At 51.4% G+C, this 27,139-nt stretch overlaps 1 protein-coding gene across 10 annotated transcripts in view; it reads left to right on the forward strand.

Moving 5' to 3' along the window:
- The window catches only part of TNS3 (tensin 3), a 223,522-nt gene that overhangs the window by 126,214 nt on the left and 70,169 nt on the right, over nucleotides 1-27,139 (forward strand). For all 10 annotated transcript variants that reach the window (XM_010829019.1, XM_010829021.1, XM_010829015.1 and 7 more), the window contains 3 exons: nucleotides 9,774-9,903; nucleotides 10,242-10,307; nucleotides 11,251-11,355. In XM_010829019.1, coding sequence (XP_010827321.1) covers nucleotides 9,774-9,903; nucleotides 10,242-10,307; nucleotides 11,251-11,355 — 301 coding nt within the window. The remainder of the gene's footprint in view (nucleotides 1-9,773; nucleotides 9,904-10,241; nucleotides 10,308-11,250; nucleotides 11,356-27,139) is intronic.

Consider the following 27,139-nt stretch of genomic DNA (forward strand, 5'->3'; position numbering starts at 1 on the left):
GGGCTCCCACCAGATCTACAGCTTAATGGGGCTGGGTGGCCTCAGACGGGTCCTTATCCAAGCTCGCACCCCCTTCTGGTGCCTGAGGCCTGTAAGTGGGCTTCATGGGGATGAGATTGAATTGGGGCAGCTGGCAGGGTGTGAAGGCTACATAGTATAATCGAGCACCCGCTGGTGGGGCCACCACCTGCATTCCTGGAAGACGCCCTCCCCAGCAGACCTCACCCCCACGAGTCTCCCTGCTGTCCTAGGGCAACAGGGGCACTGCAGCCAGCCCGCCACCCCGGAGCAAGGTGTCTGAGAAAACATCACGTGCTGGAATGCAGTCTGAGCAGGCGGGTGGGGTCTTTCTGAGGGGACCTGGGTGGGAGGTTGTGGTTTGGCCCTTGGTAACTGTGAGGCAGGTCTGGGAATGGGCAGGGCAGGAATGGGGAGCAGGTGGGGGAAGGACGTGGTGGCAGACGTGCTTGGACTTGGTTCCCATGAGCTGGCACGGGTATGATGCCAGGAGCCATCCCTGGGCACGCAGCGCACTTGTTGAAGCCACAGCAGGAAGGCTCCCACCTGTGAGTTTGGGACACGGTCTCCTGCTCTGTCTTAAGATGAGAGATGGTGCCTGGGGCACACACAGCCGCATGAAAGGTGCCTGTCGCCGCATGCGGTTGGCCCATGGCTCTTTTCAGGTACATTGGTAAGTGGCTTCCATCCAGTGGCTACGGGGACTCACTGACTTGCCCCTCCCTGTGCCTTTGCTACCTCTTTGCAAGAAGTCCGAAAGTGTGATTATTAGGCCCTTCTCAAGAAGTTTCATTTCCAGTGCACACTGATGAGTCTGCTCAGTGCCCAGTGGGGCCTTCTGAAGCACCAGCTGTAGGTGAAGGTGTTGGGCCAGCGAGGGTTTGGGGAGCACCTGCCTGAGACCTCTGGGCCCAAGCGAGGCCTGGGTGGGGATGTCGGGTGGCCACTGGTGTGGCAGGCACGGTCAGTTTAGAGCCGTCAGACTGGAGCCTTCCTCTTACAGTGCTGGCAGCTCATGGCCTGCATGCAGGGTCTTCAAGGGGAGGGGGACCTCCCCCCAATCGCGGGAGAACAGAGGTGGGTGCAGCACAGGCCCGAGTGGGAGGAATGGCAAGAAGCCTGGCATGGTCCTCAGAGCACGTGGGCTGCACCCTGCTCAGAGGAGCTGGGGAGGAAGCCCTGGTGCCTCTCCACTGGGTCAGACACCTCATTCCTGTGAGCACCCTGCCTCTGCTGCCCACTTTCTAGTCTGGGTTTTAGGAAAGGGCAGGTCACGCTCAGCGGCCCCTGCCGTCTGCTCTCCTTCTGCCCCAACCCCCCAGTGGCCATCTCCCTGGTGTTCGCATCATGTAGCTGCTTGCTCTTCATGGGGCCTCCTCTTCCCTCAGCTCCGCCTGCAGCCCCTCCTCTCTGGGTGGTCCTCGGCTCCTGGCAGGTCTACTGTCCTCTGGGCGGCTCCCCTTTCACAAGTGCTGCTCCTTCTGGCAGGAGCAACTGCTCTGAGGGGTCCAGGCTGCCTCTTACTTGCTTCTGTCTTGGGTCCAGCCCCCCTGGAATCCATTCTGTGCTTCCTAGGACCATCCCCCCCTGTTCCCCAGACCCCAAATGGGAGCTTCCTCTCAGCGTCTCCTTGCCCCACATCTCATCAATCATGCAGCTCCTTCACCCCAGTATGTCCTAAATCCCAGGACTGCTTGTGTCCCTGAGCCCTGCGCCTCACAGCATGACCCCATCCAAGTGACCCCATCCAAGCACAGTGCTCCACTGCCTGGGCCCACAGTGGGAAGAGAGGGTCCAGGCTCCTGTAGGTGGCCTAGGAGCCCCTTGGTTTACTGCTCCTCAATTGCTTAGCCCCAGAGATGCTGGATTATCGGTCTTGTTCTGCACACGGCCCCACGGCCCTTTTCTGCGGTCTTGCCGATGCCGCCCACTCATGTCATCCAAATTGGACACATGGCTGTGCCTCCCTTAGGCCACATTTGATGATCTCTCATAGATGGATGCCGAGCCCTTGAGGTGGGTGGTTGACTTGTTCCAGCCTCTCTGGAGCCAGTCACTGTGCTTCTCAGGGGTGGCAGCTCACCCTGGCTGTGAGCCCAGCGTGCCGTTGTCTCCACCTTATTGCCTAGAGCCCGCCCCAAAGGTGGGAGTCCTTGGGCAAGTTCACACTCTAGCATGCCCTGAAGGCTGCTGCTTGTGTGAGGGCACAGCCTGGCTGGACGAGCCGTGAGTGATGCTGTAGGAAGCTGAGAGGTCTGGCATTCAGGTGTTCTGTTGCCTGGGGGCCTCTTGAGGGGAATGTTTCCTGCCCTGAAGGCACCCTTTCCATGAATTTTTGTTTCCATTGGCAATGGGGGCAAATAGGATCTCCCAGATCTCATCACAGGAAATGCATAACTTGATAAAACCAGCCCCTTCCTGCACCTCTGTCCATTCTTAACATGGAGTATTTTTAGATTGAATTATTATTTGATTTATACTTCCTGTGTTTACAGTTCATTTTTGTACACTCTGCACTTATTTTTTTGCAGCGTTATCAGACGGGGGAAGGGTGATACGGGTTACAGCTGGAAGTGGGTAATTTTCCATCCCACGGGGTAATTTTTCCTTGCTTCATTTGTAGAAATGATTACCCAGGAGGTTTAGTTTAGTTGTTGATCTCTATGAAGCCTCGCAGTGGCTCTAGCCTCTTATATTAGTTTCCTAGGGCTGTAATGACAAAGTCTCACAGACTGGGGGCTCAAACATCAGACATGATTCCCTCACAGTGCTGGAGGCTGAAAGGCAGAGATCAAGGTGTCAGCAGCGCTGATATCTCCGGAGGTCTCTATCCTTGGCGTGCGGATGGCTCTCTTCTCCCCAGGCCCTCACGTCATCTTCCCTCTCTACATGTGTCTGGGTCCTGGTCTCTTCTTAAAAGGACCCCAGTCAGATTGGACTAGGGCTCACCTGTATAACCTGACTACCCTCACCACCTTTAAGACTTCAACAGATGAATCTTGGGGTCACAGAGTTCAGCCCATAATATCTGTGTTCATTGAGTAAACCCATTCTAGAATAAACTGTCTAGTCAAAGATCTGTCTAGCCAGAGCTATGGTTTTTCCAGTGGTCATGTATGGATGTGAGAGTTGGACTATAAAGAAAGCTGAATGCCGAAGAATTGATGCTTTTGAACTGTGGTGTTGGAGAAGACTCTTGAGAGTCCCTTGGACTGCAAGGAGATCCAACCTGTCAGTCCTGAATATTCATTGGAAGGACTGATGCTGAAGATGAAATTCCAATGCTTTGGCCACCTGATGCGAAGAACTGACTCATTTGAAAAAACCCTGATGCTGGGAAAGATTGAGGGCAGGAGGAGAAGGGGAGGACAGAGGATGAGATGGTTGGATGGCATCACTGACTTGATGGATGTGAGTTTGAGCAAGCACCAGGAGTTGGTGATGGACAGGGAAGCCTGGCGTGCAGCAGTCTATGGATCTCAAAGAGTCAGACATGACTGAGTGACTGAATTGAACTGAACTGAACTGAATAAGGTTAATAGTGGAGTCAGGTATCATGGGTTATCCAGCAGCCTTGGCTTTGACTTGTCACCAGTGTTCACTCATCCCCTCATTCATTCCCCATAGCGTATGTCCTGAACCAGGTAACATGGTGGTTGTGAACGTTGAGTGAGATACGCTGGTGATCACTCTCGTGCCAGGAGAATTTGGTGTGTTCACGTGTGCATAGAGGCAGGAGTTGAAGGCTCACAGGTGGGAGAGGTGATTACCATGTGTCTGAGGAGGAGAGACTCTCAAGGGGTGCTGACAGCACCGGCCAGCCTGGAGGATCAGCCCCAGGTATCCCCACACTCAGAACATAATCTCTGGGGGACACACTGCATTGTGTGATCTGTACACGCTGCTCCTCCAAATCCCAGGACTGTTGGTTCAACCTGAAAATGACCTCAGCGCTCAGCACACGGAAGTAGACGGTGGCAGAACATTCCATGGTGTTGGCTGAGCATCTGGGGAGCGGAGAGCCGTCTCCCCTCCTACTGTGCAGATCGGCTCTGGTTTCCCAAGTCTCTGAGGCAGGAGAAGTACACAGTCTCAGCCTAACTGTGGGAGACCTGCTCGTTTCAGTTTGTCCTGTCCTTCAATTGTAGTCAGTTACCACTTGATGTGTACCGCTGAACATTCACGAGCCTGCCTTCAGTGGAGAAAGGAGGACATGGAGAGTATGTCAGGGCCTTTCTGTGTTAAAGTTCAAGTATGTAGGCATTTTCATTTCTCGTCAAGAATTTGGCAACCGTCATGAGTTGGACCAAATCCTGCATTGTAGAGAATGCTTTTATGGGTTTCCCACTCACAGCCGCAGAGGGTTCGGCCGGGCTGTCTGGCGTCTGCAGAGCCTGCCTCTGCTCCGGAAGGTGGAAGGGGAGCTCCCAGGGAAGGTGTCCCAAGGTGACTCCATGGTCACCATCCTTTGAGACAGCATGCTGTCTTTTGCTTTTTTTTCCCTTTGATTTTGGTAAATGTCAGCCCTGTGCGCAGATAAACCTGCCTCTTTCCTCATGAGGGATTGATTCTCTGTTGAGACAGGCAGCAAAGGTTATCAGAGAAGGCAATGGCAACCCACTCCAGTACTCTTGCCCGGAAAGTCCCATGGACGGAGGAGCCTGGTAGGCTGCAGTCCATGGGGTTGCGAAGAGTCGGACACAACTGAGCGACTTCACTTTCACTTTTCACTTTCATGCATTGGAGAAGGAAATGGCAACCCACTCCAGTGTTCTTGCCTGGAGAATCCCAGGGACGGGGGAGCCTGGTGGGCTGCCGTCTATGGGGTCACACAGAGTCAGACACGACTGAAGCGACTTAGCAGCAGCAGCAAAGGTTATAGGGGTCAAGTTTATAAGAAGTAAGGCCTTGTGATCTCTTTGGGTTGGGAACACTGTGGGGGAAAGTGGAGTGGACTCCATCTGTCATTCCTTTGACTTGCGGGCTGTTGAGGGGGCCATTACTGCTGAAGCCAGGGTGACACCTACCCATCGTCTGGCTTCACCTAAACATGGCCGGCCTGTTCCTACACACCCTCCCATTGCACACCTGACCTGCCCATCTTTGGGACGTGCTTGTACTGAGGTTTGGACACCGTCTCCTAAAGGGCAGAGCCTCAGGTATTCAGTAAACACACTTCTATTAAGTGGGAGGGCAGAGCGTTTGCGAGCACAGCCGTGTCGTTATGTAACCTCGCTAAGGAATTTGCGTGGGCCGCAGCCCCGTCAAGAACTGGCCTTGGTCCAGGGCCCCAGTGGGCTTGTAAACACTTTCCCATCCACATGCCTCGTCTTGCTGCCCCTGCTTGTGCAACCCCATGGCCACTTACATTTCGGCCTCGTGGTTGTGGGGCTCCGTTGCCTGGCTCCAGCAACCTGACTTCTAAACAGAGGGGACCCTTCTCAAGGAGCTGTCACAAACAAACAACACGTTAGTTTATTGTTTCTTGTTAAGGGCACTTAAGTAAGAAGAGGGAAGATGAATGCATCCTCAGCCCCTCTGGATCTGCTCCTGTTGGGCGTCGTTATGGGCTGTCTGTTGTGCTATATCGCCCTGTGACTTGCTGTGCATGCATCCTTCTCCCTCTGCCGTGAGTCTCCTAGACCTGGGTCGGGCCCAGTCCGTTCTGTATCAGCCCAGTGGATCTGTGTATGAGTGCTCAGTTTCAGTTGCCTGACTCTTTGTGACCCTATGGATTGTAGCCCCCGCTATGGATCCTCTGTCCCTGGGATTCTCCAGGCAAGAATACTGGAGTGTATTGATGTGCCCTCCTTCAGAGGATCTCCCTCACCCAGGGATTGAACCCGTGTCTCCTCCATTGTAGGCAGATTCTTTACTGCTGAGCCACCAGGGAAGCCCTCAGTAGATCTACTTGTATTTTTTATTCACAGCTTTACTGCTGTCCTCCTAATGGTTTAGGGAGTAAGTTACAGTCTTGCCACCCTCTGAAATCATTTTCACCTCCAAGTGAAATCATGGTTAGTGTTGGCCCTGGATGATGTAGGTGCTGTGACTTAGGAAGACAGCCAGTAGCCTTGCTAAACCTTTGAGGGTGTGTGGTTGTGGCTCCTTGATGCCTGTGTAAACAGCCAGCAGGCCCACCAGCAAAGTGGAGAGAAATTATTTCAAGTGCAGATATTCTAAAATCTGAAGGCAGGGGATTGATGTGTTCTTAGAAACTCGCTGGGGAGACATAGGTAAATGAAACTGCTAACGCTGAAGGGATGAAGAGGGTATTACAACCTTCATCACTCTAATCTTTATAAAATGCTACCAATTCTTTGTACCTTAAAAGAAGCATTTGGGGCACTTCTGTCAAGCAAAATGCTGCTGATTCTTTCCATGGAGTGTTAAGAGCATGATTCTGGTCTCTTGTCACAGATACTACTAACATTTATTGGCTTGGATGATGAATCATTACTGACTCTGTGGGAGGTGCCAGGGGTGGGGCTCCACTGGGTGGAGGTGGGTCCATCTCCTCTCGGGTCGGAGCTGTAGGTCCCCATGCGAGGGAGATGCCTGTGGCTTTCTGCGCCTTCAGGAGATAGCTGGGCTCATTCCTGAGGTGGCCAGGAGGACTGGAGCGGGTGGCGAGTGCAGCCATGAGCAGTGGGAAGAGAATATGGTGAAACAGCGGGCAGGACTGCAGGGAGGGCTCAGGTCCCTGCCAGTGCCACTTGTCAGGAGTCCCTGGAAGCCCCTCAGGCAGAGCACGTGTGTGCAGAAGGCGGATGCTCTGTGGCAGTGGGATACTTTGCTCTTCCTTCCACCCTGAACCCTTGTCCTGTGAAAAACGAGTCTTTAGACACTAGAGTCATGCAGGGCCTGGGAAGGTGTCTGCGCACCAGGACGACTGAGAGCGGGCAGCCAGGGGGCAGGGAGGGGAGGGTGAACCCATCTGCTGTTCCTCCCCTGCTCCAGGGCATGTGATGACCTCTGCCTCCCCCCTCCTGGTGCCTGGAGTGGGCTGGGATTCGTGTCTGATGAGTCACCCTCTGTGTGTGTGTGTGTATAGCTGCTGTGATGAGCGATGGTGACACCAGAGGAGGGGAGACCATGGAGCACCTTGGGTTCTGGGAAAGGTTGGGGCGGGCCTAGGGGCTTCTGGTAGGGATGAGCTGTGTACATCAGGAGCTGGCTGAAGGATGAACCCTTTAACTCAGAGCAGGAGAAAGGTTCCCCCAAAGGGAGCTGTGCGTGAGGGGCATCCTCTCCTGCCCTTAGGCTGTCTATGCTTCTTTACCCAGCACTTGTACTGCCCTGTGTCCACCAGGGGCTCTACCTGCCCACAGAACCTGGTGCCAAACTGGGGGAGGGGAGCTACTATGAGGCATGACCCTGTGGATTGGCCTGGGGCCACCTTCGTCAGGGGCTGTCAGCTTCTGGAGGGAGGCCTTGTTGTTATTTTACGGCCTTGGTTCCCCTCAGTATTGATAAAGACTTCAGAGTCAGACTGGCATGTGCCTGAAACTCTCTTGCCTTTTCTCCAAGTCTTCTTCCCCTTTCCCTCTCACTTCCAGGGTAGCAGTGGAGAAAGGCAAACAGAGAGGGTGGGTCCATCATCCAGCAGAGATAGGTGCATGGGGGCATGTCCTCTCCGTGGGGGTCTTGCTGCAGCATGTGTGGGATGGGGCCTTCTGCTCAGCAGTCGGTGTGAGCACAGCAGTGCTGTGCAGGGGCCTCGGAGGGGTGAGAACTCAAGCAGCATCTCGGGAAGGAGGGCTGGGGGCACAGCCTTTGGTTGGACTCTGCAGAGGAGCCAGAGACCCCAGATGAAACGAGAGAGGACTTGGCAACCGGAGATCCATTTGCTGTTGGAGAGTAAATGGAAGCTGTCACATTTCTGAAGAGTTCTTGTGGGCTGGTTCCATATGCCAGCCCTGGACAGGGGCCTGGAGGCCAGGCCTGAGTCTGGATTCCCACCAGGCGTGTGCACAGGCTGCCTGGCGCCTCCCGCATAGTGAATGCGGGGCTTGTGTTTGTCAACATGAATCGCTCCTCTGACGGTTTGTGTACATTTCTTCATTTATTTATCAGACTGTTTCCTTGTAGATAGCACAGAGGTAAACGCCTTTGGGGTTTGCCCTAAGGGGCCGAAGCTCCTTGGGTCTTTATTTTTTCTCTCGAGTGATGGTTCTCTGGTTACTGAAGGCCTGGTCCCATCACTTCATGGCAAATAGATGGGGAAACAGTGGAAACAGTGACAGCCTTTATTTTCTTGGACTTCAAAATCACTGTGGATGGTGACCGCAGCCGTGAAATTAAAAGACACTTGCTCCTTGGAAGAAAAGCAGTGGCAAACCTAGACAGCATATTAAAAACCAGAGACAACAAAAGTTGCCAACAAAAGTTTGGATAGTCAAAGCTATGGTTTTTCTAGAAGTGATGTGTGGATATGAAAGTTGAACCATAAAGAAGGCTGAGCGCCGAAGAATTGATGCCTTTGAACTGTAGTGCTGGAGAAGACTCTTGAGAGTCCCTTAGATAGCAAGGAGGTCAAACCAGACAATCCTAAAGGAAATCAACCCTGAATATTCATTGGAAGGACTGATGCTGAAGCTGAAGCTCCAATACTTTGGCCACCTGATGCAAAGAGCCCACTCACTGGAAAAGACTGTGATGCTGAAAAAGATTGAAGGCAAGAGGAGAAGGGGAGGACAGAGGATGAGATGATTGGATGCCATCATTGATTCAATGGACATGAGTTTGAGCAAACTCCAGGAGATAGTGAAGGAGAGAGAAGCCTGGCGTGCTGCATTCCATGGGGTTGCAAAGTTAGACATGAGTGAGTGACCGAACATACACACAGAACAGTCACCTACAGCATCTCCCGAATCACTGGTCTGGACCATGCTTGCTGGGACTGCTTCTCATTGACCTGGCACAAGATATCTGAAGCCCATCTTTTTCTGACCTGAGTCTTTTGTGAGCATGGCTGCCTGTGAGATCCCTGCACCTCTAGCCTCCCTTCCTCCTGGGCATGCGCAGTGCAGGGCGTGGCCTCCTCCACTCTGAGTGTCTGAGGGCAGAATCCAGCCTGCTTCTGGGCTTGAACCCCTGGGGACCCTGGAAAGGAGCCCCTGCCCTATTTAGGAGGGAGGAAGGGCCCTCTCTCCTGCAATACACCACTCTGCCGTGGCCTTCCTGCCCTCCTCATGGGCAGCCCAACCCCAGACACCTCAGGCAGGGGGGCCCCCATGGAAAGGTGAGAGATGGTGCCAGGGCCCCTCCTCCACCCACCCTTCCCTGCCAAGTGCCCGGAAGGGGTGCTTTTACCCTGCTTATTGGCACCGTCACCCCAGAGGCCTGAGCTGCTCCCAGAGACCTAGGGCCTCGGAGCCATAGCCTGAATCCAAGTCACGTCCCTGATGATTCTGGAGACTGGTCTCAAACTGTCATTCAGGACGTCTTGACAGCCCAGCTGTGGAATTTACATTCCAAGGCCTTTTCCCTTTCCCTTCCTTCTCCCTTCTTGCCATCTCTCTCTCTCTCTCTGTTATAGCACACAACATAAGTATTGAGCCGAGTACAGGAAGTAATGACTGCCTGCTCCTTTCACGAGAGCAGAAAGGCTTTAAGGTAAATGTGGAGTGTCTAGATGAAATTAGGAAAAAGAGGCTGCGCAGTTTCATTCTTCAGACGTCTTCCTGTGCACTCCCACAGGAGCCTTCCTCGCAGGTGGGGCTCCCTGGAAAACACACCCCTTTTCATCCCAGGTGAAGTGCTACCACAAGAAGTACCGCTCGGCCACCCGTGATGTCATTTTCCGCCTGCAGTTTCACACTGGGGCTGTTCAGGGCTACAGACTTGTGTTTGCGAAGGAGGATTTGGACAACGCGAGCAAAGGTGAGGTCCCTCTCTGGGTCCAGACTGAGTGTAGGGAGAATAGGCCCTTAGTGGGTGGCCCCCGCGAGCCTCATGTGTTCCTTTCATTGTTCTCCACTATGCCCCCGCCTACACTATAAACCAGCCTATTGACAAAATTATTACCAGTCTCACAAAAGACTGATGATTGTTCCAACAAAGAAAAAAATTCTAGAGAAGCAGTAAAAATGCTAACATTTTTCTCTGTCATTGGTGTGCTGTTGGAGATTTGGGAGTGGTATTGCCCTGGTAGGAATATAAGGACAAAATTCATTTGTTGTCTTGTCTCCAAATTTGTTGAAATAGGATTTCTTTTTTAGATGACCGTTTTCCTGATAATGGGAAGATTGAGTTAGTCTTCTCAGCCACTCCTGAGAAGATTCAAGGTGCGTAGACGCAGAGTGCTGGCAGGAGGGTGGAGGGGGCAGCAAGATGCGCACCTGGTTGGGTGATGTGTATGCTGGAGTCTCTGTAGAACCTCCCACCTTTGCACATAATTGGAAAGATTTATAATACATTAAAAATAGAATATTAGACAGTGGGAAGGTGTTAGCCTAGAGACAGTGAGGCCCAGCTAGGTCAAAAAGACCCCAGAGATGGTGTGACTTGCCCAAAGAAGAGCCCAGAACTTCAGGATTGGGACGATGACTTGATGCCCTGTTTACTTCTCCCCTCAAAAAGCAACCACATATTTTTTAAAAAGGACTAGAAATATAGTAGAAAGACTGCAACTATTTGTGTGCAAAATAGACTCCTTTCTTCTAAAAATACATTGAAAGAGAAAGCAGTCTCTTTATTGTGAAGACAAATGGCTCATTTCCATCACTGAGATTCATATTTGTGAAAGTTTTAATTCAGTTTTTAATAGCTGTGGGAAAGAAGTACCCTATTTCTGTGTCCAGTGCCATAGATTGAGGCATGAATAGTTAAATGCAAGGCTGTGGGGTAAAAATCTTCCTGGAAGCCTCAGAGAGCAAGAGCCCAAACCCACCCCTCCCATCCACCAGCCCTGAGGCTGCTCCTCAGGGTTCTGCTGGGTCCTTGAGCTGCAGAGCCATCCAGGTGATCCCCTTGTGCAGAAACCATCCAGAGCACAGAGCCTCCCACCTGGAAGACAGAGGACCAGTGTTCACCTTTCCTTCCTGCCAAGTGGTTTGCACTGTTGTTCAGTTCCAGCTCAGATTACTAGCAGGCTTGTGGGAGAGGGTGTGGGTCTGGACTCTGGGCTGGCACTCAGATCCAGAGGCTCCTCTCTGCATTGCTGGCAGGTGCCGGCTTGACTGGGACTAACACCCTTTGTCCACCCCTGTCCCTTCCACCACCCTGCAGGATGTGAACATTTGCAGAATGACCACAGAGTGATTGTGGACTTCAACACAGCAGACCCACTAATCCGCTGGGACTCCTACGAGAACCTGAGTGCAGACGGTGAAGGTGAGTCTTGTTACCTTGCTATCAGTTCCTGGAGAGTAGAACCCAGAACAAGCAGCCTGTTCACCTTTAGATAGAAAATCTCCTTGCAGCCTGCTTGGAGGCTGTCAAGAGTCCACACCACTGTGAGTCTGATGGCACTTGTGAGAATCAGGCTTGGTGAATTGTGTTGAGATGGTCAGTTAGTGAACTTGTCATCTAGAAGCTTCCTCACCTGAAGCTATATGTCTATCTCTCCCTTGCCCTCCCGATTGCGGAAGGGGAATGCCTGGTATCTGAGCACTGGCAGCCTTCCTACTACTGGGGAGCCCCATGAGCAATAGGTATGTGGGTTCTGTTTCTGTTTGCTCATTACACTGGTGTCCAGGTTGTATGGCTGCGTCATTTAGTCTCTGTTGTGTGAGTCTGTCTCTCCGAAACATATTCTCTGTTGGCCACGGGATCTGCAGTTTGAGTCACAAGTATCATGAAAGAAAAAAGGAATGAAGGGTGGCACCTGCCAGGTTTATAGAAAGAAGCCTCTGGAGGTCAGTTTCAAAGAGGAGGGATGAGACTTCTTCCAGGCGCTTGAGAACACTGGCCTTTCATTTTTTTCAAGCACCAAACTGTGAACAGACCTGATTTGGGAGAGACAGTGAAAACAATTTTGTCCAATTAGTTCCGTCCAGACATTAAATAGCCAAAAGCAAGTGTCATGGTGGTAACTCCATGTGTGCCCATCTTTGTGCATCGCTGGGATTGCAGGAACCGGCCGGGGATGTCTGTGGTCTACTCGGTGTCAGGGCGGGCACGAGGCTCCTCAGCCTGTCCACTTGGAGAGTCTGGGGCCATGTCAGTATTTCTGTGATGCAGAGCATCCTGCTGTCTAGAGGTGAAGCCCTCATCACTCCTGTACTTCAGGCATGGTTTCTAAGTGCTGTGTGTCAAGCCTCTGTCCACACCTTGAAGCGTCATTCCCATGCCCAGTTCATTCACCACACTGCGTTCCATCTGAGGGTCCCAGTTGCTTTTGATGTTTCTTTTAGACCTTGCAAATCTACTTTTTTTTTTTTCAAAGTTGAGGTATAGCTGATTTACAATATTATACAAGTTACAGATATACAACATCATGATTCACAATATTTAAAGATTATACTCCATTTATAGTTATGATAGAATATTGGCCATTTTCCCTATGCTGTGCAATATATCCTCATGGCACATTTATTTTATACGTAATAGTGTGTACCTCTTAATTTCCTACCCCTATCGGACCCCTCGTCAGTTACACTTGCTCCCAGTGGAGCTCACGGGGGGTTCTGAGTTCTCACTGTTGTAGGTGCTGCGTGGATGGCCCCTGCTGCCAAGGCCCTGCAGACTCTTGCACAGCCACCTTCCACAAAGCATGCAGTTCCCCTCACGTGGAATCATTACCCTTCCTGAGGTTCCCTCCATCTCCCAACTCTCCAGGCTCCTCTGTGGGGTTGACCTGCATTGGTGAACTCATTCCTCATTCCCAGTGCCCTTAGCTCTCACTTGGAGCCTCAGTTCCTGGCTTGGGTTCCTGGAGGAGGGCACCACTGGCCCCCCGACTCCTGCGAAGGCAGGGGGTGTTGGCTGGCAGGAAGCAGTCTCAGCCATGCTTCCATCAGGGCAAAACTCTCCGGGGTTAAGGGAGGTTTGGCAGCATATGGTTTTGGCTAGAAAATGATGTCTTTTGGCCCTCCTTTCTATGTGCACTTCCATTTCTAGTTTCTACTGGTTAACACACACACACACACACACACACACATACTGACCTCAACTGTGTTTATCTCTGCTGTCCTGGAGTGGACCATCTGCAGTGACCTTCAGTCAAGGACCTTGACCCCGTGTTATGTCCGAGCAAAGTGTGTCTCTTCCACCAGCCATGAACTTGTTCATGTGTGGACACTTGATTCCAAATGTCCTGTCTTCATCATGGAGACTCAGTTCTCTGCTCCCAGCTCTGTGGCCTGGAGGGGATCTGGGGCTCCCACTGCCTCATCAGTATTTCACAGGACTCTCACTGTCTCAAGGAGAGAAATGGAGGGTGGGGGTGGACAGTGGGGCAGCCTACCGGAGCCTCTCACGTGCTATTTTATTTGATCCACATAAGATCCTGTGATCCATTTTAGAGATAAAGGGGGCAGTACCCAAGAGAAATCAAGAGCTGGACTTTGGTGAGGGGTCATGGTAGCCTTCTGGGGCTGTGTACTGTTGGTGGTCACAGGTGAAGTTGAGTGAGTTGCCGTGTGTTTGAGATCATGCAGGATGGAGACTGTGGAAGTGGGACACAAGTCTGGGCCTGTTTGACCCCCCTGCTATTTGGTGCAAACCTCATCCTTCCAGCTGAAGACCCGCTGGTCCCTGGACCAGAGTGAGGCCTGCAGCACAGCCCATGGTTGGGCATGAAGCCTTGCTGTGCCCCTCCTCTCCTCTATTCCTGGCTTTAACCAACGAGTGCGTTTCTGGCCACAGGGAAAGCTCGTGGATCCAGGGTTGCATAGACAGGGGCCGCTGTCCCCCAGGTTAGGGCTCTGATACTTCAGGTCACTGCCCAATAAACATTGGCCAATCAGACTTGGCCTCCAGGCAACCACAGTTGCCCCAGAGCTCCATGGGGGTGCTGCAGAAAGGGGGCCTCTGATTTCTTATCACTTTTACAATAAGACCCAGTCCTGTTACTGTCCCATGCAGAATGCTCTACTGAGCCACCGGCAGTCGGGCTGCTGGTGAGGACAAGTTGGGTCTGGAAGAACTGGCCACAGGTGTGTGCAGTTACAAGTTCTGGATCAAGCTGTGGTATTTAGATGTTGCCATTTGGTGGTACTAGTGGTAAAGAACCCACCTGCCAATGCAGGAGACACAAGAGATGTGAATTCGAACCTTGGGTCGGGAAGATCCCCTGGAGGAGGACATGGCAACCCACTCCAATATTCTTGCCTGGAGAATTCCATGGAAAGAGGAGACTGGTGGGCTACAGTCCATAGAGTCAGAAAGAGTCAGACATGAATGAAGTGACTTAACATGCATGCATACTTTGAAAATGTATTTGAAAGTATTTCTCCCCAGAAATTGTTGTCAGGTGTTGAGATTTGGAAAAGCAAAGCATACCTTGGTGACTTATCCAAAAGGGGGTCCACTGGAATCCGGCAGATCAGACCTTAGGTCCTGGTTCTGCTCTCTGTCCAAGGCCAAGCTCCTCCCTGGCAGAATGGGAATGCTGCTGGCTGAGCTTCCAGAATGTAGTGGCTGCATCATCAGTGTCTGGCCAGTGTAGCCACTCACTGAATGCTTCCACTCTCTGTACCCAGACTGAGAAGAATTGCTTGGGATCCTGCATCCTGCAAAACTTGGCTTCACATTGTTTGCTTTGATGGTTCAGAGCAGAGTAACTGCTTTAATACAGCCCAGCTGTCAAATGCTGATGGCACCTTGCTCAGATCTCAGGAAGCGCCCTCCTGTCCTCTCTTGATTTTAAGCCTCCAGCTCCCTGGCCTTGTAGGTCCCCTTCCAGGTGTGAACTCGTGACCTGGAGTTAATCCTGTTTTGATAAGGGATTTCGGACAGTGATTGGGATGGAGAGCAATAGCTTCATCTAATCTGAAATATGGTAAAGTGTCTGCTTACAATGCGGGATACCCAGGTTCAATCCCTGGGTTGGGAAGATCCCCTGGAGAAAGAAATGGCAACCCACTCCAGTACTCTTGCCTGGAAAATCCCATGGACGGAGGAGCCTTGGTAGGCTACAGTCCTTGGGGTCGCAAAGAGTCTGACACGACTTCACTTTCACTTTCAATCTGAAATACAGGAGTCTCACCTTTTGTGCTGGGAACCATAAAGTCCTTTGGGTGTTAACTTTTTGAAGTGGATTGGATCCTGTCAGAAGAGCGAGTGTGATGTTGGAGCCTGTTAATGAGTCATAACTGGCCCTGAACTGCCATCTCAGTGGTGTCAGAGAAACTGACTTGAAATTCATGTCATCTGGACGAGTTTGCATGAATTAGCCCATGTCAGCCTCCCAGTGAAAGGTTGCAGCTGCAAGCTGTGACCTACTTGCAGTTTATTTCCTCCTCTTGGGGACCCCTAGCCTTCCTACCTGAGAGGGTGGAGAAGGGAATGGCAACCCACTCACTCCAGTATTCTTGCCTGGAGAATTCCATGGGCAGAGGAGCCTAGTGAGCTACAGTTCACGGGGTTGCAAGGACTTGGACATGACTGAATGACTAATACACACACACAGCCTGCCATCGATGGCTGGAGGCCTTAAGTAGCATTATCCCAGGACAGCTAGTGAACAGAAGCACTGAGAGTTGGCTTGATTTCACTGGGGTCCTTAGCTCCCAACCTGCCCACATCCCTCGAGCTGTGGAACCCACCCTGGGAGTGAGCATGTCCTGTGCTTGGGGTAGGGGTATGAAAGGCAGGTGGCTGTGGACATGCCCTCAGCTTCAGCCAAGGACATGTTTATCCGGCTCTCACTTTCCTCCTGTCCTTTATGACCAGTGTCGGCATTGCTTCTGCCCTTTGATGCTGCACCTGCTTTAGCAGTGGCTCCCTGGGCGGCCTGCCCGTGCCCTGCATCCTGGCTCTGGAGTGCACATCTCTGGACTCCGTCACTGGCGTTCCGCCTTGGGGACCAGCACCTGAGTTCTGCCTGCCAGTGGGTTTTCCAAAAGATGAAACTAAAAGTGGACCTGACCCCCTGGTCTCCCTAAGACCCCAAGTCACACAACTTCTACATGAGTGTGAGCTCAGAGAGTGTGTAAATATGGCATGGCAAAGAGTTTGTTCCTGTTCCCTTCTTTGAAAGGTCTCACAGACTCACTTTTACCGAATTGCATCTCAGTCGTGCCCCCCGCCTCCCCCGGCTTGCTCCTCCACCTCCCTCCCAGCCTGGACACTTGCACATTGGCTGCATGGATTAAGCTCAGACCAAACCTGGTGAACTTCCTTCTATGCCTTCCATGTGGAGAACTTTCTCAATAGCAGGCAGGGTTGCAGTATTCCCTGCAGAGCCTGCAGGTGCCTTTCTGCCAAGTTAGGGCTCCAACGCTTTGGCGACATCACCAATTCAGGAAAGATTACAAACTTCATATTAACAACCAGAACCAAAAGCCTGAGGAGGAGAGGCCCGGGATGCACATACTCGTGGGTACCCACCTCCGCAACACACGCACGCATCTCGCTCCTCCTTCCACCTCTTGCCTGATGTGGTTTCACTATCCCCTGCCTCCCATTTCTTCAGACTCAACAAATGTAGGGTGGGGAGGAGAGGTTTCAAATCCCATGTTTGTGACTTTATCACACACTACCTTTGGAAAATGCTGCAAACCGGAGAGAAAAGTTCCCCATGAATTAAAGGAAAAGGGAGGTGTTTTGTAAAAGGGGGCAACTGGGGACATTCTTTATTTTGTCTCTTTAGAGACAGTTATCATGTGCCTATTCTTTATTAAAAAAAAGGTGGGGTCTCTGTCATTTACTGTGATGCTCTCTTGGCAACTGTGAATTGTGGTAGTGAGGGGGTGTTCTGGGGTCAGACTTTATATCCTGTAGCTCTGGGAGTCCAAGCAGGCACCTCAGGAGGAGCTGGAGGGAAAGCATGGTCTTCTAGAGGGAAAGGAGATTTGGATGGAGGTGAAGACGGCTTGCTGTGGGGTGAGGACAGAGGTACCTCTCCCAGCCTCATGGTGGGCTGCTGCTCCTCCACGGTCCTGGGGCTGGGTCTGGCCAGGCAACTGTTACCACTTTCTAAGTAAAGAACATTTCTGTCAGCTCCAAATGAAACCCCCTGGCAGTCACTCCCCAGCCCTCCCTCTCCCAGCCCCAGGAGACCACCCATCTTCCTTCTCTGTGAATTCCCCTCATCTGGACATTTCATGCAAGAACCCTGCAGTGTGTGGCTTTTTATGACAGGTGTCTTTCACGCTGCATGATGATTTGAGGGTTCATTCAGTTTTGGTACATCACTCCTTTTTTTTATGGCCGAATAATGTTCCAGAGTGTGACTAGACCTCAGTGTGCTGATCCATTCATCAGCAGGTGAGCATTTGGGTTTTTTCCACCTTTTTTCTTCTTGTACAATGAACCTTCTTGTACACGTTTTGGCCTTAGGCTGTTCTTTTATTGCCCATCTTTTCTACTACTTTGTGAAATTTCCGCTTCTTTTAGTCCTAGTTGGTTTTCCTTTTCTGGTTATTTCTTCTGTCTTTATGGGTCTCACGCTGGAATCACAGTGAACCTTCTGAGGGTCTCCTGTCCCACTTTGCCAGCTACTCCCAGGAATATTCAGGAAACCCATCCAGTCTTTTCTGTGTTAGCTATGTAATCTCATGCACAAAATTACATCTCAGTACAGTGGAAAGTTCTGAAGCCTGTCAAAACACTGAGCTGCAGAACTGCCTTTTGGCCACACATCAGCAGAGCCTCACAAGACCACGTTGTTTCAGGAGAAGTTGACAGGAACAGCCTGAATGGGCTCTATGTGATTGAAACCCACAGATAGGGGCGGAGGGAATATGACGGTGTTTGGGCGCGAGTATTAGAGGCTGGCAACAGCATGACTGCCAAGATCTGAAGGCCTCGATGGTGCCAGTTGCTGTGCATTCATGAAGGCTGTCGCAGCTCCTTTGTGAAGCCGCTGCCAACATGAGGAAAACCCACCCTGCACCCCACAGAGTGAGAAAATGAGCCTCATGAAAGGCCAGCCTCCTTTTGACACACAACTGATCGTGCAGGTTCTTTGTGTTAGAAATGGAGAAAAGAGACCACTGGCCAGTGTACAGATTTGTTTTCCTCTTTGTTGGTACCTTATTCTGTGTTTTTTCATGCAGTTGTCAGCTGTGGGGTGCAAAGGTCTGATTTTAAGACTCTGTCCTGTAGGAGACTGGGACCCCCTCTGGGCACGGCCTTGGCTATAACATGGCAGGGACCATTGGTCTCAGTCCTCAAACCAGATCTTTTAGACTTCTGTTTCTAATTTTTTTTCTTTTGATGTGAATTCTTTGAAGAAAACTGTTATGCGATCAGTTAGTTGCTTCCTGTGCTTCCCTGGTAGCTCAGCTGGTGAAGAATCTGCCTACAATGCAGGAGACCCCAGTTTAATTCCTGGATCGGGAAAATCTGCTAGAGAAGGGATAGGCTACTCACTCCAGTATTCTTGGGCTTCCCTGAAGGCTCAGCTGGTAAAGAGTCCGCCTGTGATGCAAGAGACCTGGGTTCGGTCCCTGGGTTGGGAAGATTCCCTGGAGAAGGAACTGGCTACCCACACCAGTATTCTGGCCTGGAGAATTCCATGGGGTTGCAAAGAGCTGGACATGACCGAACAACTTTCACTTTCTTTCAGCTTAGTTGCTTTCTTGATTGCAGTGATAGTGTTATTTGCAGAGTGGGCACAGTCCTGTCAGTTCCCTTGATAGGAATGGGGATTGGTTAGGACCCTTACTGAGCACCAAACTGAGTAGACCTTCTTGCACAAGAAGTGCTTTATGTCCCACAGTAAAACAGATGTTTTCTCCTGAGCACAGACATAACCTGTGCCTTGGTGGCCATTTGGGGGTCTGTTGGAGAAATCTGTGTCTGTGATGTGCTGACTATATTCCTTCTCAGGCTGATTGAGTGGTGACATCTGTGAGGGTTCCAGTTGTGCTATGGAAACATGAAGGCGTCCAAACAGCTTTGCTTGTTTGCTCTGGTGTGTTACATTCATTTAAGGCTCAGAGGATGTTGCTGTGCTTTGACCAACAAGCAGTCAAAGCAGAGGGGTAAACTGTTGGCTGAAGCCCACCTAAATTGCATGCAAAGAGGCCCGAGGTGCAGAGGCGCTGCTGGGCAGAATGTGGAAGTCTGGGTGTGCAAGTAAACACTGAAAGATGGGCCATGTGCAGTTAACACTGACAGTGAACTTGGCCACGTGGAGCTTGAAAGAGAGACACAGTCCCAGGACATGGAGACTGTAAGGTGAAGACTTCACAGGTGAAGACTGTAGCTGAAGAACACAAGCGATGCTGAAACTGGTTTGTAAACCGGCGCAGGTGGTGCTGGCTCCACCCGTCAGTTTGTCAGCTGAGAAGTCTTGGCGTGAACACAGGTCTAGCTGGGTGGCTCTCCAGTAGAAGCCCTTTCCCCGCCTCCTCAGCCTCCAGGGTTCAAATTTCATTAAACCTGATTGCAGGAAACCCCACCCACGTGTTTACATTGCACTGGCCTTTTTTGGTGGAACCAAAGTCCCTTTCTTAGCTAACAAGATCTTCTACCTTCTGTACTGCCTGGAGAGCAAGGCTGGGTCATTGGCAGGGGAGACACACCCCCACCCCGGGATGCTATGTTTTGGGGTTGAAGGCTTCCTTCAGGGGTCCAACGGCTGTGGGCTAAACAAGCTACAGGGCTGTTTGGAAGCAAGGTAAGCAGGGAGTGTGTGTGTGTGTGTGTGTGTGTGTGTGTGTGTGTGTGTGTTTGGAAGCAAGGTAAGCAGGGAGTGTGTGTGTGTGTGTGTGTGTGTGTTTGGAAGCAAGGTAAGCAGGGAGTGTGTGTGTGTGTGGCTTCTGCTAGGGGAGAGGATGTCCGGTGGTAAGTGATGAGCAGAACAGCAGCTTTAACCTGGCAAGAAGGAAGGCCAGGCAGAAGACTGTTTATTTGCAGGTGAGAGGAGTCTTAGCTGCTTCTGCCTTTGGAGGGTCAGCGATGGTTTGGGGTAAAGTTTATATGCAGAAGCTCACGGTCCGCTCCGTGGCTGGCTGGCTCAGGTGACTTCTGAGTGGGCCACAGGGCCTCCTGTTTCCTTGGCTGGCTGGGGCTCAGGTGTGTTTCCACAGTAACGAGTGCCTGGGAGGGAATCAGGTGCCAAGGTAAGTGCCCTTGATGGGATGGTCCCAGCTGGGGTGTTTGTTGGACAGGAGAGGGGCCCCCATGGGAGTGTCCCGTCGGTGGTGTTTGTGCCTGCTGTCTGGGGCACGGTGGCCGTGGCTGGGACACGCCTGCCACAGCCCCACCGTGAAGCCTGGCCTCTGTTATCACCGCATTCCGGGCCTCACCCAGAGGACTGCCAGGAGCGCTTGGAATCCGTGTGGCTCCAGCGTCCCAGACATGGGCCCTGCCGTTGGCACGTCCCTTTCCATGAGCCATGTGCCTCTCTGGCTGGAACACCCCGCTCCCCCTGCTCTCACTATTTTTTTCCGAGAATTTATAGCCTGCCTCGGTTTTAGAAAACATTTACACAGAGCCCGACTTGGCTCCCAAGGGAGCGATTTCCATCCGTTTCCCTTGGCAGGCCAGGTACCTCCTTCCTACTTTAGGTGCCTCCCCGCCTGGCATTCAGGGGGACAGTATTGGGTTTGGGGGTTTGGGCAGGTGTTTGCTCTCGAGGTGTGAGATGGAATGTCCAGAGAAGTTCCATGCTACATGGAGTTATTTCTGGAACTTGGCCTGAGGAGAGCTCGGGCTAGGCTTTCACAGCCCTGGGGTTCTGAGCTGCTCATAGCATTGTCTGTCTTTTGTTTAGAAGAGAATGGCACGTTTCATCTCACCTGGGACAGCCCAGTCACCCATCTGTGCTGTTGTGGACCAAAGGTCGAATTCTCAGAGGTCCCAGTGTGGCCATCCTTTCTTAGCTCTCAATTTGTTTGGAATAGGAACTAGTTCAGTATACACACAAGGGAGCCTTTAATTAGCCCAGAGGCGGAACTCCACTGCAGTAAAATAAAAGCATGCTGTGTTTCCTGAGAGGTTATAAATGCTGCAGTTATAAATGTCCAAGTGGAAAAAGAGAGATCTCAGTGTGAGTGACTCAGTGAGATGACAGGGACCCTCCTGTGAGGGGCACCGGCCGAGCCTGGGTGTTTCTCCTGATCCTGAAGGTTCTGCGGCCCCCACAGGCCCCTGAGAGAGGAGGCGTCCCTGGGACACTCCCAGAGCCTTCCCTTCCTGGCCAGAGGTCATGGAGGGTCACTGACCCCGCTCATCCCGGCCTCCTGCTCTGGGCCCATCCCCCTTCCAGGGGCCCTGCTCTCTGGTGGTCCTCCGCATGCCTCAGACACTGGAGCCCCAGTGCCCCCTCTGCCTGCACGCCACACAGCAGGCACTGAGATGCTCGCCTGCTTCTGGATGTCTTGCAGTGCTGGGCCACTGCTCCAGGGCCTGTCCTCAGAATTTAAAGCTGGGCAGTTTATCACAGGTTCCCACACTGGTCAGTCAGAGCTGATGCAGCACATTTGGGAGAGATGGTCTCTAATTGGGTGAGGGGCCTGAGAGGTACAGAGGTGAGGAAGGGCCCTGGGTATGCTTTGAAAGATTTGCCAAAGTGTTACTCATCCTGCTGCCGTGCCCTGTGGAATGGGATGAGGCCCCCACAACTGCCTGGATTCAGCAGAAGCGAGTTTGTGATGAATCCACCAAGACAATGCAGAGGCCCTTGGCGTCACTCAGCTAGCTTACTGCTAACTGCTTTTGTCTTTGTGGTTATTAGTCCCAGAGGAGGCTGAGAAGCAGAGCGGATTAGGTGGCTTGAGCAGTGTTGCACAGCTGGTGAGAGCTGGAGGTGGCCTGCACAGGCAGCTGGAGGGCCCTACTGTGCCCCATATTAGATGACTTATAGAATTAAATAGTATTTTTAAAATTCCATCTTTTACTTTAGATCTCTATTAAAAAGCAGTTCTTCAACATAATTCCGAAGTGTGAGGTCAGTTAGGCTGAGTTAAGAATACTCCTTTATGGGACCCCATGGGACACTCTTATTCCCCGGGCTCTAGACTGGAGATGTGGGGACTTGCAGAGACAGTGTCCACTCAGCACCTGCCTGTTCTCTTCCCTTTATATTGGTCTCCCTGAATTACCAGGATGATCCTGGGCAAACCTCATCAAGCACCCCATTGCCAGCCAACTTCTCCAATAAGGGAAGTGGAGCTCAGAGAGGTTGAGTAACTCACCCAGGGTCACACAGCTGTGGGCAGGATTTTTAATTAGGATTCACACCCAGGTGGATTATGCCAGAAAGTCTAGAGGGGGACTGAGAATGTGCACTAAATCGCTCCAGTGAAAAAGTTAAAACAAGCTTTATGTCACAAGGCGGGGGGTGGGGGTGGGGCACAAAGGGACCCTGACAGCTATACCGAAGACAAGAGAACTCTCCACTATCTCATTGAGTCTAGGAAGAGGAAGGAGATCCTGGAAGAGAGGGAGAAGGTGGAGGAATTCAAGGAGTGGGGGATGGAGAGGTGGGGAGTAGAGTCAGAAGAGATGAGGAGGGGAGAGGGGAGGGGGGAAAGGTGGACACAGCAGGGGCCCATTGCACTGTGAGCCTCATTTCTGTCTTGAATTCATGATCTTTTGAATCATTGAGGTATAATTTACATACAGTAAAGTTCACTCTCTTTACTGCCCAGTTCCAGGAGTTTAACTTCCTGTCCTGAAACTCCCATCACAGCCACAGTAAGAACATTTCTGTCACCCCACTCATCTCTGATGGCCCTTTGCTGCAGCCTGCTCTCCCTGAGCCCATCTCCCACCCCGATCTCTCCCCGGGATGTCACTTGAAGTCTTTGGAGTCTGGTTGCTCTCTCAGTACCTTGGATGTGGATGCAGACAATGACATCATTTCTTTCTTTCTTCTCAGACACTGTTCCAGGGATGACTGCGGTTATAAGACTTCCATGGGGACGTATAGGTTCTGGTATGGGGTCTTTCTGATAGAGTGAATTGGTTTAGCTGAGTGGCCTCAAGTAGATAGTCGTTTAGAGCGAGCTGGAGATGGTTCATGTGGGGTTGCCACAGGAAGTAGAAGTGACTGACAGTGGTCAGCAGGCTGTGCCCAGAGACACAGCCTGTCTCCTAGTGAGTCAGGGTGGGTGGAGAGCCTTTCCTTTATCAGGGCTCCCAAGTGGCTGTGGGTGCCGTGGGCGTGGTGGGTGCGGTGGGCACAGTGGGTGGGTACTGAGTGGTCCACCCAGGAACAGTTCCTTAATTTTGAGGACAGAAATGCACAGCCTGCCATGAGCTCCCGCTCCTGCAGCCTAGGAAACAGACATAACACTGCCATCATCGACCCAGCAGCCTCAGAACACGGGCTCCTGTCCCGACAGCGGACCGTTTCGGGAGTTAGGGAGGAAAGCAGAGTGATTAAGTAGTTTCTAAGGAGTGTGTGTGTGTGAGAGAGAGAGGGAGAGAGGGAACTGAAAAGAAAATATTTAGGCACATTCCTTTCCAAAATTAAATTGTTAATTTCACATTAAAGTGGTTGGTCAGGTTTAGAACTCCAGTGTTTTAAAAAAAAACAGAAAGCATGGATTTGGGAGTGAAACAGAGGTAGAGTTGCATTCCAGATGATTCCAGTAACCTTTTATTATATTAAATGTTAGCATAACCTCTCTGAGCTTCTGTTTTCTCATCTTATAGAGGGTTCTTTACCACTAGGGCCATCTGGAAAGCCCGTCCTGGCATAGAGGAGATTCTTAAAAAGAACCTCTGTCTTTAGAATGTCAGCCCTATTGCAGGAGAGGGCTGTTTCCTGTGTTCTGTCCTCCACTGATGAGAAAAATAATGATTCTTTGTAACCTCACCTGGATGTAGCCACACCTGAGAGCAGCGGCTCCTGGAAACATCCCTTCCTGTAGTCTTGCTCTTTCTTTCTGTCTCTGCTGACCCATCTGATGCCATGAGATGTGCCTGACGCCCTCCGTCTCCTCTCGTTCCTCTCCGTATTCCCCAGGCTGGTTCATCCCAGCACATCATCGGGATTCTGCTGAGTATTCCATTTCAGTCTCCATTAACAACTAACTGGCAGCCATGGCCAGTGCTTAGTAAACGCTCATGGACATTTCCTGGAGAGGAGTTTTCTATTTTTCTCCAGTGAAGACTTGCAGGGAAGATACTGTTGGTGCTTTTGAAATGAAAAGTTACTTTTTAAAGTAAACCTTTCACAAAGGTAAAACATAAGATTCATTGATTCAGTATTTGAAAGAAAGAAAGATTTCAGCGAGCTTAGTGTATCTATCAGGTTTTCTCTTTTGTTTCAAATTGATTTTTTTGTTGGAAGCAGGGCTAGGGGACAGTTGAACTTCGTACAGATCAGTTCTGCACCTTTTTGGGGGCCGAGTGGTTGGTACTTGAATGGAGGTGAAGTTGAGATGTTGCCTTCCCTTTGGCCAATTCTTCACATACCTGTGAGCACATACCTTTGAGCACAGGTGGGCATTGGTTAATCTGTGTTCAGCCACGATAGGAAAGAATGTTTTCATTTTCTTCCTGTCCCCTTCATTTTCTTTGCTTACTTTTGAAATATTTTGGGTGTGTCTCTTTCCCTCCTTGTGAGATAGCCCCTGCTCATAAGTCAGGTGGGAGTGGGCAGGGAATCGTCACAGGATAGCAGGGGTAGAGTGGCGAGTCTGTCCTGCAGCCTCTGCCCTTTAATGAGGCAGGGAATGTCCTCTGGCTCTTTTCTTCCTTCTGTTTTTTTTTCCAGATGAGAACCTCCCTGGTGTGTCTTTCAGGGGGAGCAATCAGAGCTGTAGTTACGTTTGATTTTTAACCAGGCCCTGGCTGCAGGGAAAGCATTACCAGATAACTCACAGGCCACCTTTTGGAAGGGGCTCTGGGTTTTGTTCAACGGGGTGGGGACAGTGGGAAGGGACGGGGCACAGCGAATGGTTGATCTGCACTGGGACAGGTAGAGGCTCTCTCTTGTCCTGCATCTGCAGCAGAAACACTGGGGGTCCTGGGAAGCTCACATCCCAGTCTGGAGATCGGGGTCTCCATTTGCAGAATGAGGATTAAGTCCCTTCAAAATCGCCATGAGCTGGAAGCACAAAATTATAACATGTCATTTGAATATACGAAAGGATGCAAGGGGCAGATGAAGTGAACGACTCCGCCTTCCACCCTTCACCCACCCAGTGGCTCTGATAGCACTCTGCGTTCTGTGATGGAGCAGAGCTTCACAGCCCCAAGCCTCCTTCACCTGAGGGGCCCCACCCTCCCTTCCGCTGGGGGCTGGCGATGGTGGCGGTGGTGGGACCCCAGCCCCAGCCCTGCCAAGCATCACAGAAGTGAGTTTGGCTTCATCAGTTCTCTGAAAATTACTTGTTGCATCACTTCTCCAAATCTCCTTAAAAGGGGTACTTTGCCATCAGTTATGTCAGAACGTCCTTGAAAACTGACCACAGTTCTAGGGGGCTTCACAGAACGGGTTAGGGCTTGTGTCTCATTTTCCATGGAGGGTTTGGCAGTCAGTCATGCAATGACTTCCTCCCCCAAGCCTCCCAGGTAACTTTTGTCCCCGGTGATTCTGTTTTCATTGCTCTCACCCTGCAGTTTTCACATGGGGTCTCAGAAAACAAAATTCCAGCACAGTGTGGGCAAGGTCACTCTTCTCCAGGTGTGGTTTAGAGGGGCCATACATGGGTGGGGACACCCTGCCCACCCTGCAGCTGTGGGAACTAACCGACTCACAGGTGGCAGGAGGATGAAGGAGATGGGGAGTGGCAAAGATTCTGTGTCATTGTTATGCACCTGTTGTATGTCAGGACCCTATCACACCCGCAGTTCCTGCGGCCGCACAGATAGCGTTCAGACGTCCCTCAGGCCTCTGCCTATCTGATAGGCACATTGAGTCGTGTTTAGGTTCACAACTCTTGTTTTCATTGACATTTTGAAACCCTCACATTGACTTCGGCACCTTCCCAGTCTTATTGGGTGGCATTTGAAGGCCCACTAAGTGGATCTCTGCAGGCTACTTGGGGGAGAGGTTGTTTTGGTGTCTGGGAGTGGAGACCTTCGGGTTGCAGGTGGTCAAGGGCTGTGGGCACTTCTGCCATCAGACCCTTGTTTATTTGTTTGGCTGTCGTTAGTTTTTTTTTACCTGCTAAGACAGCAGAGCATCTTTCCAAAATAGTTCCCTAGGTTTTGTCATGTAAGAAGCAGCCAGAACATTCAGTCTCTCAGTACTTGGGGCTCACTGGGGGGTCCCTAATGCTGGGGATACCACAGGTATCCCCAGATACAAAAAACAGATCCCTCCCCTCCAGGAGCCCATGTTCTTGTGGGGGAGACATTGGTAAGTCTGCAGTATATCTGGCTGTAGGTGCGTGCCGCAGACAAACACCCAGCAGAGACAGAAAGGAAGGTCCGGAGAATCCACACTGAGGGGGTGAGAGAGCAAGCCAAGATGGCACTGCAGGTGGAGAGCGGCATGAGCAAAGGCCCTGGGGCAGGTTGTGCCTGCTGTGGTCTGAGTGGTCAACAGGAGAGAAGTGAAGCAGCACAGTCAGGGGATGCCAGGCCTTGTCCACTATGGAAGGAGCTTTTAATAAGTGCGGCTACTCATATGAGTCTAGGCTTCCCTGGTGACTCAGTGGTAAAGAATCTGCCTGCCAATGCAGGAGACGCAGATGTGGATTTGATCCCTGGATCGCGAAGATCCCCTGGAGGAGGACATAGCAACCTACTCCAGTATGCCTGGAGAATCCCATGGACAGAAGAGCCTGGCAGGCTACAGTCCATGGAGTCACAAAGAATTGGACATGACTGAGCAACAGCACACGTGGACTCACGTATTAGGAGCCCTGGGCCTGTGTTCTTTATATATGTTCTCTAATTCTTACAAGTGTCTTGAAAGATAATACTGCTTATTCCCTTTTATAAATCAGGGGCTTGGACAGTCTAAACGTCATGACCAGGAACGCACAGAGTAAACGCAGAGCAAGAATCCCACCTGCAGATTCAGGGAAACTCAGTCTGAGTCCTTCTGTGGAGAATGCAGGGCAGGGGCAGTGGGTGCCAGAGGCCCCTCTTCCTTCTC

The sequence above is a fragment of the Bison bison genome, unplaced genomic scaffold (genome assembly GCF_000754665.1).
Source record: "Bison bison bison isolate TAMUID 2011002044 unplaced genomic scaffold, Bison_UMD1.0 scf7180017864499, whole genome shotgun sequence".
Lineage (NCBI taxonomy): Eukaryota > Metazoa > Chordata > Mammalia > Artiodactyla > Bovidae > Bison > Bison bison.